Source organism: Nymphalis io, chromosome 21 (genome assembly GCF_905147045.1).
Source record: "Nymphalis io chromosome 21, ilAglIoxx1.1, whole genome shotgun sequence".
In the NCBI taxonomy this organism is placed as follows: Eukaryota; Metazoa; Arthropoda; class Insecta; order Lepidoptera; family Nymphalidae; genus Nymphalis; species Nymphalis io.
Window position 1 is genome coordinate 386,177 of NC_065908.1, and position 15,636 is coordinate 401,812.

The 15,636-nt window shown below is 34.1% G+C and overlaps 3 protein-coding genes across 3 annotated transcripts in view; all 3 read left to right on the forward strand.

The window, feature by feature from the left end:
* LOC126776693 (prolyl 3-hydroxylase sudestada1) overlaps positions 1-15,636 on the forward strand; it is a 382,982-nt gene that overhangs the window by 242,173 nt on the left and 125,173 nt on the right. The gene's annotated exons all lie outside the window — the stretch shown is intronic.
* Positions 1-15,636, forward strand: part of LOC126776707 (neuropeptides capa receptor-like) — a gene marked incomplete at its 5' end in the record, with an annotated part of 85,208 nt that overhangs the window by 63,577 nt on the left and 5,995 nt on the right. Inside the window, 2 exons of the mRNA XM_050499340.1 lie at positions 4,770-4,929; positions 12,217-12,329. Of these exons, the coding sequence (XP_050355297.1) occupies positions 4,770-4,929; positions 12,217-12,329 (273 nt within the window). The remainder of the gene's footprint in view (positions 1-4,769; positions 4,930-12,216; positions 12,330-15,636) is intronic.
* The window catches only part of LOC126776699 (uncharacterized), a 150,287-nt gene that overhangs the window by 47,777 nt on the left and 86,874 nt on the right, over positions 1-15,636 (forward strand). The gene's annotated exons all lie outside the window — the stretch shown is intronic.

Genomic DNA, 15,636 nt, shown 5'->3' on the forward strand with positions numbered 1-15,636 from the left:
AAAAACAGGGAATAAAAGCTCTCCTTCCGATCATGGCAAGAGTATTAAAGAATCTGAAATAGATTCACCAGTTTCCTTAGTAAGTAACATAGACTCCCAAGATGCTATTCTTCAAGAAATTCGAAATCTTCGTAGAGAAATGAATGAAAAATTTGAATACCAACAATTAAGCCTAAACGATTTCAATACGAAATTAAGTGAGATTCGCGGTGAAGTGCGAGATTTAAACTCCAAATTTTCTATAATGCGAAAGGAGTTAGATCAAGTAACTAATACAGTGCAGTTTTTATCTGATAATTTTGACGAACAACAACTCATTAACGATCGTTACAAAACAGATATCTCTCAATTAAAAACAGAAAGCACATCTCTACGTGCGCAACTTAGCAAAGTCGCCAGCCTTATGGAACAGCTTGAGCAACGTGCTCGAGACTGTAATATTGAAATACAGTGTGTTCCGGAGCATAAGTCTGAAAACCTGCTTACTATTGTGAAACAACTCACTAAAGTCGTTTTGTGTGTCATAGATGATAGTGATATTAAAGAATTCCATCGCGTTGCTAAGGTTGATTCTGACTCGAAGCGCTCTCGCAATATCATAGTCAAATTAACCAGCCCGCGCGTCCGTGATACTATACTTGCAGCGGTAAAAATTTTCAACAAAAAGAATGAAAACAACAAACTCAATTCGACTCATTTAGGCATCGCGGGTGATAAGCAATCAATATACGTCAGTGAACATTTGTCCCCAACGAACAAGAAACTTCATGCAGCCACGAGACTCGTCGCAAAAGAGAAGAAATACGAGTTTGTCTGGATCCGAAATAGCCGCATTTATATTCGTAAAAATAAGCATTCACCTGCAATTTTAATAAGAAATAACGATTTTTTAAATAGTCTAAAGTAATTTTTTGGTTATATTATTGTGCTTATTTCTTTTTTATTTATTTTTTCTGCCTGAGTAAGCATTTATTGTGTTTTTTAGTTTTAAAATTCAATATTAAATTTTTTTATCAAAATGTGAGGGGCCTGCGGACCAAGACTGAGGACCTCTATTTATCTGTTCTCTGTTGTGATTATGATGTCATTATTCTTACGGAAACTTGGCTGAATGATACAATATTTGATCATGAATTATTTGACACTCGATATTCAGTATTTAGGCGCGATCGTAGTACAACTTCATCTTATTTGAAAGATGGTGGTGGTATTGTAATTGCCATACACAAAAAGTTTGAGAGTCTGAGAAAAATCACTTGGGAATCTGTATGTGAAGATCTTTGGGTTTCATTTAAAATAGGTCAAAGTACTCAAATTAATATTTGTGGTGTCTATATTCCACCTCCAGTAAAGGAGTTGGAACTTAATTACTTTCTTAAAAATACTGCACAAGTTATTAACTCTAATACAGATGACGGCACAATAAACGTGGTGATTGGGGATTTCAATTTGAGCAATATTGTCTGGGAATATAGCACTTACAGTCGTAGTCTAATACCTGTACGTACAAACAATAATGTGGATTCTTTATTTATTGACACAATATTTTTTTGCAACCTACATCAATGCAACTCAATTTCTAATAATAACGATAGAATTCTCGACCTAGTACTTAGCTCACATCCATCTTTTCTTACGGTATCTGAAGAAAAACCCTTAGTTCCGCTTGATTGTCATCACCCAGCCTTATTAATAGACCTACAGTATTCTACTCAAAAACACTATCTTAAAAGTAACACTGAACCTAAATATAATTTTGCTTTTTGCGACTATAATACTGTTATTGAGGAACTTTCAAAGATTGATTGGGCACATTTATGGAAAAATTGTGGCTCTGTAGATGAAATGATAGAAGTTTTTTATGAAACTTTACTAAATGCTATTTACAAAAATACCCCAAAATCCAAACCCCGTGATGGCAAGCATCCCATATGGTATTCACGTTCTCTAATACGTACTCTTAAGGAAAAATCAAAATATCATAAAGTATTCAAGAAGTATAAAAATCCTATGGATAAATACACTTATGATCTCCTAAAAGATCGCTCAAACGAAATGATATTTGAATGCTATGATTTCTTCAAAAAAAATATATCAGACCATATTCGTAACAACCCTACATACTTTTGGAAATATTTTAAAGACAGAAAATGCAATTCTAAGTCGATTCCCAATCAAATGATATTAAATGATAGAAAAGCTACAGGAGGACAGGAAATATGTAATCTTTTTTCCTATAATTTTCAGTCGATCTATGATACCACACATAAGTTACCACCTTTCAACCCAAAATATTTAACTAGTATTAAATGTACTAATAACACATACGCCAAATGTTCTGTAACAGACCATGAGGTTAAAACACAGCTTCTATCCTTAAATTGCAATAAAGGGGCGGGACCCGATCTAATACCACCTATATTTATTAAAAATTGTGCTAAAGTTTTAGTTAACCCTCTTACAACTATATATAATAAATCACTTCAATCGGGAATATTCCCAGCTAAATGGAAAGTTGCTTATATAACACCAATTCATAAGTCTGGAGACATTAATAATATATCTAATTACAGACCAATATCCATACTATCTACTTTTGGGAAAGTTTTTGAGTCACTAATTCAAAAAAAGATGTATTCTCATTTAAAACCTTACTTTGATTCATACCAGCATGGCTTTTGTCCACATAAATCCACAACATCTAATCTAGTTAGTTACATATCTGATATTTCTGAAGCTGTGGATAAGAATAATGAGGTACATGCTATATATCTGGATTTTAAAAAAGCGTTCGACTTAGTCCACCACGACATTCTTTTAACCAAATTGGAATGTATGGGTATTCATGGTTCCTTGTTACGTTGGTGTGAGTCATACTTAAAGAATCGATCCCAATTAGTTGCCATGAAAGGTTTTAAATCTCTCGAATGTAATATACCCTCTGGTGTACCGCAAGGGTCACACCTAGGACCTTTGTTTTTCCTTGTTTTCATTAATGATGTTGGAAAAGTACTTAAATCCAAATATCAAATATACGCAGATGATTTAAAAATATACAGGGAAATTAAATCACCAGAGGATATAGAAATCCTGCAAAGTGACATCGACAACCTTGTTTGTTGGTGTCTTGCAAATCGTATGACTCTAAATAAGGATAAATGTGTTCATATTACATTTTGTAGAAAACGAAAACCACTAAAACACACTTACTACATCGACGGTACGCCCCTTACGGAGTCAACGAGTGTAAGGGATCTCGGGGTGATAATAGATAACACCTTAAGCTTTAGAGATCACATTGATTACATCATATCAAAAGCCTCGCAAGTATCTGGTCTGGTGTTAAGATTAATGAAAATCTTTAAAGATCCAAGCTTGACAATATTAGTTTTCAATAGTATAATAAGGAGTATCCTAGAATATTGTTCAGTTGCTTGGAGTCCTGGGTATGAGGTGCACTCTGATAGAATAGAACGTGTACAAAAACGTTTTCTATATTACTTAGCGTACACAGATCTAAATGCTAAGAATTTTAACTCTTACGATGCACGCCTAATTAATTATAAAGTGCAAACTCTTAAATATAGAAGAGAAGCTGCTGACTTTCTTTTTTTATACAAATTATTGCACGGATATATTGATGCACCGGATCTACTTGCTAAAATTAGTTTCTACATTCCGCGTCAAGGTAGCCGTTTACAAAATCGTAAAATATTTAGCCTACCTGATGTCAAATCAAATCTTGGTCAACATTCGCCAATTTACCGTATTTGCTCGCTTGCGAATTGTAGTCGTCAACACCTAGATGTCTTTAGTGAATCTGTTGGTTCTCTTAAGAATAAACTTAAAACAAAATCACATTAGTTTATGTAATAATTAAATAATTAACTAGTTAGTAATTGCACAAGTACTGTTCTTGTTAAATATGTTTTTTTAAAGCATGCTAGGTTTACATCCAGAAGACTGCAACTTATTAACACTCTGTTTAGCGTAGATTTTATTTTGTATGCACTAGTTGTAAGTCAGTTTTGTAAACTTAAATAAAAAAAAAAAAAAAAAAAACACTTTAATTAATCACTAAATATTATATTTAACTTAATCCTAAGATACAATACTGCTCGATGCTGGATGCAGATATTGAATCAAAGCTTATATATATATAACTTAATCCTAAGAAACAATACTGATCGATACTGGATCACATATTGAATAATACATATAATTATTCCATCCAAATATATAGTGCTGAAAATGCTGATCTATTAGATTAATTTAGGTGGTACGTGCAGAGCTGAATCGCGGCGGCGACTTCGCGGCTAGGTGTTTTTAGGGCTGTACGTGACAAATATGTAATTTGTTTAGCCTACTGATCTCTTAACTGGGTCGCGGCGGCGACTGCGCGGCTATGTGCTGCGTCAGCGATCCTCCTTGAGGTGCTGTACGTAACACATTCATACTGCAAGGTTCAAATTATAGTTTCAGTTTTTCGTGTGTGTCAAATGTAAATTATATCCGCCAAGAACCTCAGTATTTACCCTTAGTAATGAAGTACATACATAGTCACTATAAACTATTAATATTAAGAGAAAAAGATGCCTTCAGCCAGCGGTGGCCATTCACAGGACGTTACTATTTACAATCGTAATTGCGATCGTTTTTAATAATGGTTTTAAGTAGCTGGTTGACTTTCTTAAAAAATATTTGATTATTATTTATTTCTAAATTGTTTTTAACGTATAATAGTTTCAATAATATTTTCCTTTTATTAGTGTCAGGAAACGCTTCCCTGGAGTCAGCTTTCTGCGCTATGCTGGAACTGCCCTCTTGGTACATTTGCGAGCTGAGCAGCTTATTCTTTTTCATTCTACCTGGCCTTATCATCCTCTGTCTGTACGTGAGAATGGGCTTACGGATCAGGTATGTCATGGGGTATGTATCTTGCTCCTAAAATTGCATTTTTTGTTTTTGTAAAACATTGTTTTTTATTTTTTATTTGATAGGATAGTATCCCTTATTATAAGTTAAATTTTAAAAACAAAAAAATAATTAAATTAAAAAAAAGCTAGTAGGCGTTTACGCAATCTTTTAAAAGATTATACAGTAATTTATATATTAGATAAGCTGTAGATAACAAAAGGATGAACAAAATTTTAAAATTTCTAAAAATGAATTAGATACACAATAAATCACCGAATGTGCAATTTTCAGCAGTATTATCACGCTGAATAGCCCACAAATGGGCTATAAGAACCAGAACGAAGTTTATTCATCAAATATGTATTTTTGCTGATAAAGTTAAAAGTATCGTATAGCCGTATCATACGGCATCTTATATACCAGTATTCTTCGATACTTTATATCAGACCTATACTAATATACCTATATTATCAGACTCAAGAGCAAGTTTTTTTAATTGAACACGCTAACCTGATCTATCAATCCAATGTTAAAAATGTGTTAGATTTTTTTTATGGTATAGGTAGGCGGTCAGACAAATGGGCAACCTGATGATAAGTGGTCATCACCACCCATAGACATTGGTGATGTAAGAAGTATTAACCATTCCTTACATCGCCAATGAACCACCAACCTTTGGAACGAAGATGTTTTGTCCCTTGTGCCTTTAGTTACACTGGCTTACTCACTTTTTGACTCTTCAAACCTGAACAATACTAATGTTGCGAGTGGCGGGCTATGTTCAATAATTATCCTGTTTCTTATAAGCACGTTTGTATCATCAGTTTACGAGATAAAATATATAAAAAAATTGACAATATTTCGGAATATAGATTATAACGAAAATAATCGATTAAACTATATGTCAAATCATTGACTATACTAAATTATCTATGGTTTCATCTTAGTATCTCTGATTAGTATTGACAGTACGCCCAAGGCAACGTCTGAGTTGAGTCTAGACCGGATAACTCTGATACTTTGCCATAATTAACAAGCAAATAGTGGATATACAAAACAAAAGACAAGTCGTGAAAATAATATTATAACGATTATTTACAAATAAGTATTGTATACAATATTAAATTAATTTAGACTTAAATGTTGTTTATCATACGTGGTATTTATTTAACTCTATACTTTTTGTCATCTATTTGTATATTTTGTTCAAATAGTACACCTTGTCACTGTTGTTGTACTCGTGCTTAAATACCAAGTTTCCCAACCTGTACAAATTCTTAGGGCTACTTCGACAACTGACAACTTCTGTTTATACAAAACCTGTTGAGGTTTTGTGCAAACAAAAGTTAATTTATATATTTACCAGTAACTCGCTAGTCGTTGAGTAACAGAACCAGTCTGTTTTGTCTTTAATTAAATTAGTTCTTTGTCGAGAGTTGTAAAGTTATACAAGACACGATCGCCCTGATATTGAGCAGCTTTGAACTGTCGTGAATCTATTGTTTACAAGTTTTTAATTAACAAAAGTGCAGATACATTTTTTTTTATAGAATAGGAAGGTGGACGAGCATATGGGCCACCTGATGGCAAGTGATCACCAACGCCCATAGACATTGGCATTGTAAGAAATGTCAACCATCGCTTACATAGCCAATGCGCCACCAACCTCGGGAACTAAGATTTTATGTCCCTTGTGCCTGTAATTACGCTGGCTCACTCACCCTTCAAACCGGAACACAACAATATCAAGTATTGCTATTTTGCGGTAGAATATCTGATGATGGGTGGTACCTACCCAGACGAGCTTGCACAAAGCCCTACCACTAGTGATATGATATAGTAGTGAATGATAGCACACAGTTGATAAAATAAAAAAAAGAAGTGAAACCTCAATTGCAGGTGATAACTACATGAACAATAAGGCAACATACACATTATAGCACAATAACAAAAACAAATAAAAGACATGAAGTTTGACGGGTGAGTGAGCTAATGTAATTACAGGCACAAGGGACATAACATCTTAGTTCGCAAGGTTGGTGGCACATTGGCGGTGTAAGCGATGGTTAACATTTCTTACAATGCCAATGTCTATGGGCGTTGGTGACCAGTTACCATCAAGTGGCCTATATGCTCTTCCGCCAACCAATACTATAAAAAAGAGTAAGCTTGTAAACCAAGCTTAGAACTTTATTAAAAAAAAAATAGACAATTTCATTTCTCGTCTCCCTGACCTGTGAGCTCTCATCGGAATGTGACCGCAACAAACAGAAGGCCGATAACACCGGCTCATTGTTATTAGCGGTTGGGCGCGTCACATGCAAATAACCGCGGTTTAATTGCATTCAGTATTTTTAAAGATCATATTAGCTAAGCGAAAGCAATAATGTCATGGTATGTGTAAGGTAATCGCCACACATTCGTATCCAAAAGAGATAACTACAAATATGTTATAATGTGCTCAACTAATTACACAAGTGTGGACCCGGTCTGTAAAATAATAAAGACTTGGTTGCGTGTGTCCTATACTTAAAATTTGATTGAGGTAAATTTTCTTTGGAAGCGATGGGAGCATTTTATGGTAATATAAATTGAGTATAATATTTTCAATGCAGTAACACGTAACACTTAATTTTTTAAAGATAATAGAAGTAGCAGTGTACCCCATTTGGCTGATAACACTAAAATAAAATAATGTATAAAAATAAAAGAATATATATGTATATTATATATATTCTTTTAAAACAGAGACAGGCTTTTTGGCTTTTTGGATTTTTTATTGTAATGAAGATAAGCGGGTGGTACCCACACGGGCTTGCACAAGGCCCTACCATCAAGTAAAAATTGAAAATAAAACATAATAATAACTAGAGAATTATTTCATAATAATTAATACTGTATAATAAGTAATACTCATACATACATTCATGTGTTATACTGCTTGTAAATTATAATTAATAATTAATTTAATCTTATATTTATCTCCATTAGTTCGGCCAGTGTTATCGTAGCTTTACACATCCACTCTGCCGTCACTCTTACTCCTTTGATCTACCGATGTTCGATTTAACGATAACAATCTGTAAAGCTATCGTAACTAGAAGTTTTGATATTTGCTCAAAGACGACTACAAAACAGAAGGGGAATATATATTCCGTTTGAATTTTATTTATAGGTATTTTGCTCGATGTTTTGAGTTAGTAAGAAATTAGTTCATATTTAAAAAAGGTAAGTAAAGGTAAAGTGGTGATTAGAACACGTAACTTAACATAAGGTCGCAGATTCAAATCCAGGTACACTGCTCTCAGTTTTAATATGCATCTAAAGTAATCGTGTAAACCTGCATGTGACAGATGTGATTCAGCCACATAGGTACCAACTAACTTTTAAACAGCGTGGTTAAATAAATTTAAAACATACTGCAGTAGGTTTTACATTTAGCTAGACAAAAGAGGGATCTGTTCAGCGGTGGGACATTTAACTGTTAAAGTCAACACTCACTCACGGCACATTCATTTTATGTTTAGGAATTACTATCGCTGATTAAAATTTTAAGCATTCAAAAGTTCCAAACAATACGTGTTTGTTGTAAACTTTCATTTCGACTACGCGAATTTACAGAAAAACAGAGATCACTTAATATATCGTTGTCGGATGTGTAACAAAAGCTTATATAGACGAGCCGGTTGGCGTGGTTGGTAGACTTGCCTTTCACGCCGAAGGTTGTGGGTACGATTCCCACCCAGGACAGACATTTGTGTGCATGGACATGTCTGTTTGTCCTGAGTCTGGGTGTAATTATCTTTATAAGTATGTATTTACAAAAGAAAAGTGGTATATGTAGTATATCAGTGGTCTGGTTTCCATAGCACAAGCTCTGATTAATTTGGGATCAGATGGCCGTGTGTGAATAATGTCTCAATATATTATTATTATTATGGCATGTAAATATTATCATATCGGACGCCCAGCCCAGGATATCTATGTTCAAAAAAAAACTAAATACTCTTCATTGGTTGAAGTCATTATTTTTTATCAATAACAAGGTAATATAATTAACGATGAGCACGACTTCGTACGGAATGAGATCAATAAGATATGAACAAAAATATATATGTAAATGAAGCTCTTTTGGCTCTTCATTAAATTTAAATTGCCTGCGCATTAACTCCGACTTTAAACGTCAAAGTATTATCTATGGTGGCAACGCTTTGCACTATGTTCATTCTATAATTAGAAAAACTCACACTGCCTTTGTACATTAAAAAGTTAACGAGGTTTTTTAAAAAAGGAACATGTCAGATTGTAAATGATGTTATTTGAAGCGATAGCTTTCAATGTTGTTTCTCGTTACAGATTAGTAAATAATAATAACTTATAATTAGGTGTAGAAGCAAGTTATGTTTGCAAAAGTTATTTGTGATATATTTCGTAAAAGAATAAATTTCTCTTTACAGAGGAACAACTTTGATTTTTTTTTCAATAAACGACTTATTACATATATTAAATTAAAAAAGTTTGACTTACGCTTTGAGGCTTAAAATTAAGAATTATAGTTTTTTGTAAGTAAAAAAAAATTTTTACAGAACATTGTTAACAAAAAATTTACTTTGTATATATGTCCTTCAATATAAGCGTTTTATGTAGAGCCCCTGCGAAACCGAGATCGTTAGCTAGTATAAATGTATTTATTACGTTTCCAGTAGAATTGTTCGATAAAATGGAGCCCATAAGTGCATTTCTTAGTAAAACACGTTCAAATGCAGTTATTCAATAAGCCGTTGAAAAAGAATGACTAAAACTCTCACTGGAGATCCAATTGTACTTGATTCATATATAAGTTGTACTTTTCATTCGATGGATAGAGATATGGTGGTCTAGATAATGTTTCACCACGAGAACTGGACTTGGAACTTATAACGCGTATGTACTTGCATAAATAACTTATTTTACTGGTGCTAGGGCTTTGTGCAAGCTCGTCTGGGTAGGTACCACCCACTCATCAGATACTTTACCGCAAAACAGCAGTACTTGATATTGTTGTGTTCCGGTTTGAAGGGTGAGTGAGCCAGTGTAATTACAGGCACAAGGGACTTAAAATCTTAGATCCCAAGGTTTGTGGCGCATTGGCTATGTAAGCGATGGTTGACATTTCTTATAATGCCAATGTCTAAGGGCGTTGGTGACCACTTACCATCAGGTGGCCCATATGCTTTTCCGCCTTCCTTTTCTATAAAAAACAAAAGCTTGAGCTTAAAAATATTGATATATAGTTGCTACCCCTTTAAGAGGGAGAATAAGGCATAAAATATTGGTGTGTATGGATTAAAATATTGGTTGTAAACTACATTATATCTTTAAGAGTTGGGACTCGTCAATAGAAAATAAATAGAATAACATAAATGACGAACTGTCCTCTAATCTTTACATTTTTCTGATCTATACTTGTAAAGCCATAGGTATTGTGAAAGAATTGGTTAATTAATTATATTTACGAATAATCTAGGGCTGCTGCAAGGGATTTTCTGTAAAAAACCCTCTCGTGTCATTTTTATAACGATAAACCCTTTATCCTTAGTGTCTACAAGAATAACACGTCCTTTTACAATCCTGTCGTTCGTGTGTGCCTTTTACGTAATGATCTTTTCGTGATGGACGGTATTATTGACATTTTGAACTGTAAATTGCATATATTTATTAAATAAATAAAAAATATATATTTCTTAATTGCTGTAACTGTATCGCAAACATTATTATTTTCAAAATTTGTGTACGTGTTGTCTTGATTTTAACTGTCAGTTCGTAATTTATTAATCTGATCAATTTGTAGACCACTGGTATTTGATTCTATTGTGTACATCATATACAAAGATACATACCACCCAGTCATCACAAACTTTACTGCCAAACAGCAATACTCAATATTATTTTGTTCCGGTTGGACTGAATCAGTGTAACTACAGCCACAAGGGTCATAACATATTAGTTCCCAAGGAAGAAAATAATTGTTAATACTTATTTGTTACGGCGCTAATATATATGGGCGGTAGTAAAAACTTAGTATTACATGGTCGTGTATATATCTATATATGTATGGATATGTATATATATATACTGTAGTGGAAACGCGCTGCACCTTTTACTGCTTTTATTGTTTGGTTCCTGAACAAACAGCATCACATTTTGGGCAGAGAAAATGCGCATCTTTGCTATATTTAATTATTGGTAGGGCGTTATGTATCCCGTCTGGAAAAGTACCACCTACTCGTCACACATTCTACCGGTAAACAACAACACTTAGTATTATTGACTTCCGACTGCCCGACCTGGAAATCGAACCCAGAACCTCCGGGTCTGCGGCCTTACATCTAGCGGCTAGAGCAACGAGGCAGTCAACTGAATATTACAGCTGGTATCAATGGCCATCATATCTTTCAAACACAAACACAAATATTTCGAGCTTTCTGCTCAACCTCAGTATAGCTAATCTGAATAAAAATGTAGAGAACCTCGGAAATGTAGAATAGATTGTAAACTTTTAGATTAAATTATCTGCTTCGGTTTATTTCTAAACTAATCTCGAAGCTGCATCCGTCCCATAAAAATTACATCTTTATATAATATTTGCAAAACTCAGCAGACATCATATGAATAATATATTAGATTATTTTCGAATATATGTTTTAAAGATATTTTAACAATTTATGTATTCACCGTAACATATTGACAGACACATGGCATCTGTTTTACCAGTATTTTTTAAATCTACAATTTTTCTATTGAAAACATTTGTATATCTCGAACCGTTAAGGCAACGTTCGTAAGAAACGCATTCGATCGATCCTCGTCTTACGTTGGATAATAATTGATTTCCATAATATAATTGATTGATTTGATCTAAGAAAAACTATTTTATTTTAAACGGATAATGCAAGGCCTATTTCCAACCTGAAGGTTCATTCTAAATATTGGTGAAGTAATTTTTGAAATCGGAAGATACATCCTACATCCAAACTTTAAAGCTTTACATCTTCATTATATAGAGAATAATGATTTATGTACATATATGTGTATATAGATGTTTATTATATTATTGTGATGTGTGCTTTTTCAATTAATTGCATGTCAGTAATTTGTGATATAATCGCATACACTATCAACTAATTATATTCCAGTATTGATCTATTACACATGTTATGATTAATTATTTAGACAGGTGTTAGTAAATAATACACTCCATATTTACACAAACTAGTAATTAACAATAGCATTAACTAAATTGTTGACCATGTTGCCCAGGTCAACTCACAGCCACAGTCCGGGAAGTCCAAGGATCTTGAACGGCGTGAACGGCAGCGTACACGGTGAGGCCAGGCAGGCGCAGTCGAGAAAGAATATCATAAGGATGCTGGGTAAGATAAATAATAAATAAATAAATAATAATCTTTATTCTCATAAAAAGTTACAAAGTATAATGAAGTCCCTGATTTTTGAGCTAGGCTCAAAGACCTGTATTACAGAAATCAGTGTCCTCTCTCATATTTTTAGTGTCATATCGTTCTATGTAAATAAAAATAAATGATAAATAATTATTTCTTACTGTATACTAGAGTGGAGTGTGTAGGTATGTGTGTGTGTTTCATGTGTGTATGTGTGTGTGTGTGTGTGTGTGTGCATGTGTATATGTGTATGTGTGTATATGTGTAATCTGTTTCACAAAATATTAAAGCAACAACAGTTCAGTTTGTTCATAATCATAGGTCTAGTAGCCAATTTTTAATAATTACTTTAGCTTCACGATTACATAAGGGATGTATATTTTTTATTTTATTTATTTTGTTATACAAATAAACTGCTTAAAAATCATGTTGTCGTTTGGCTGAAGCTGGTCGACATATAGCAGGTGGACATATGTTTTTAATGACACGTTGTTTACTGTATTCGTCGGCATGATAGGGGATGATTCTATGTTGTTGGATAACTAATTGATAGACGTATAGTTGCCTAACCGCTAGGAGTTGACATTTTTCATACAAATTAGTTGCAGAAAATCTGTATGGGCTAGAGATCATGACTTTTAAGATAGATCTATGCGCTCTTTCCAAGTCTAATATAAAGGTTTTACAAGCACCACCCCAAGCTTTTATACAATATCCAATGACTGACTGACCTAGTAAATAATATATTGCGCGCAGAAGATCTAAATCAGCAACGTGCCTCAACTTCTTGAAAACCCAAATAAGTTTTCTGGTGCGCGCAGTTGTGATATCTATATGAGAGCGCCAGCTAAGTTTTTCGTCCAAAATAACTCCTAGATATTTGACGGTCGTAGATTTAGCTATCTCAAAGCATGAACAGGAAGCAAGAGAATCACTGGGGTAATATACATTACATGTGTGAACCTTAAGACTAATGTTCTCTGGTTTTGTTTTGGCCACAGAAAACTGAATAAATGAGGTTTTGGAGAGATTCAATGTCAACAGGTTTACACTAAGTCATTGATTGACTTTTTTGGAGTCCTAATTGAGCATAATACCGTACTTTGTCCCAAGTCTCTCCGTGGAATACAAGGGCAGTATCATCCGCGTAGGTAAAAATTTTGATAGAGTCGAGATGGCCTAGTGGTTAGAACGCGTGAATCTTAACCGACGATCGTGGGTTCAAACCCGGGCAAGCACCACTGAATTTTCATGTGCTTAATTTGAGTTTATAATTCATCTCGTGCTTGACGGTGAAGGAAAACATCGTAAGGAAACCTGCATGTGTCTAATTTCATCGAAATTCTGCCACATGTGTATTCTACCAACCCGCATTGGAGCAGCGTGGTGGAATAAGCTCCAAACCTTCTCCTCAAAAGGGAGAGAGGAGGCCTTTTACCATTTCTTAGACTTTGTTCACATAGGTCGTTAATATAGATCAAAAAGAGTGTTAGGCCAAGAATACTGCCCTGAGGGACGCTACAAATGACAGGTGCCTAAGAACTGACGTGATCACCAATTCTAACTTGTTGTGAACGATTAACCAAAAAGTCCTTAAAGATCAGGAGCGGTTTGCCACGAATACCGAGGCTTTCCAACTTGTTCACAAGAATGGGAATAGAGACGGTATCAAACGCCTTGGCTAGGTCAAGGAATATACCTAAACACTTTTGCTTTCTATCTACCTGAGAAGTAACATAATTCGTTAAATTGATGACTGCGTCTTCAGTACTTTTCCCAGAACTAAAACCAAACTGTGGGGCAGATAAAATTTTGTTATGTTCTAGATAATTAATTAGTCTGTTATTTAGTAGTTTTTCTAATATTTTGGAAAGAAATGACAGAACCGATATAGGTCTATAATTCGAAACTTGGTCTCGCTTCCCACCCTTGTGAACAGGAGTAATAAGCGATCTTTAAAAGACCTCAGGGAACACTCCCTAAATTATGCAAAGGTTAAAGAGCTTAGAAAGAGCTGGGACTATTATATGCTTAGATAATTTTAGAAGCTGAGCTGGTACTAAGTCCCAGCTTGTAGCGCAATTATTTTTGAGGTTCATTATTAACTGTTCTATAAAGTAGTATAAGTTCAAGTAAGATGGAAAAGTATTAAAAATATAAACGTTAGATAGCAGGTTAACGTAGCGCGTCATATAGCATGATCCTGATGCTGTCATCAGTGTTTTTTCGAAATAAGTCAAACCATTGTGTTCAATCAATTTGGTAGGGCTTTGCGCAAGCTCGTATGGGTAGGTTACCACTCCACCCACTCATCAGATATTCTTCAGCAAAACAGCAGTACTTAGTATTGTTCCGGTTTGAAGGGTGAGTGAGCCAGTGTAATTACAGGCACAAGGGACATAGCATCTTAGTTCCCAAGGTTGGCGGTGCATTGGCGATGTAAGCGATGGTTAACATTACTTATTGTTAATGTCAATATCTATGGGCGTTGGTGACCACTTACCATCAGGTGGCCTATATGCTCGTCCAAATACCTATAATATAAAAAATCAATATACAAAGCAATGGAAAGAAAAGAAAAAAATCAAGCAATTAAGTTAGTAAACATGGGCACGGGTGGTTCGTCTGTGGAGATTAAATATATATAATTAAAATTAAATTATTTTTCAAAAAGGATTTTTCAAATGACAAGATTTAAATAAAAGTAAATCAACCACCTATGATATATGTATTGTATTGTATGAAGTAATATGTAAGTAAGGTATATAACTGACTATAAATATTTTCTATTCAATTTACGGAATTTGATCAATAATAATTAAAAGTCCATTATGAGTGTTGGGTATGAAGGAATAGTAACAGCTTTTAAATGTCCCACGGCTGGACAAAGTTATCGCCTCTTCATAAGGGGAAGTGTTAAGATTATTCCACCATGCTGCTCCTATGTGATAAATAGTACATGTGATGGAGTATGAAAACGTGGTGTATTTAACATCTGAAAAAAATTCAAAGTATTTTTCGTAACTACCTAATCTGTACAGCTAACTTTAATAGAGGTATACGTGGTCTCTGTAATACAATTTGGCTGCACTCGCCGATACTTTTAAAAGCTCGAACATTTTTAGGAATAATGCTATATAGTCTCAATAATGTTCATTATATTTTTTTTTTTTTGAAGCCTAGATGGCCCATTGTTAAGAGCGCGTGAATGTTAACCAATGATCGTGGGTTCAAGCCCAGACAAGCACCACTGAATTTTTATGTGCTTAAAAAGACATTT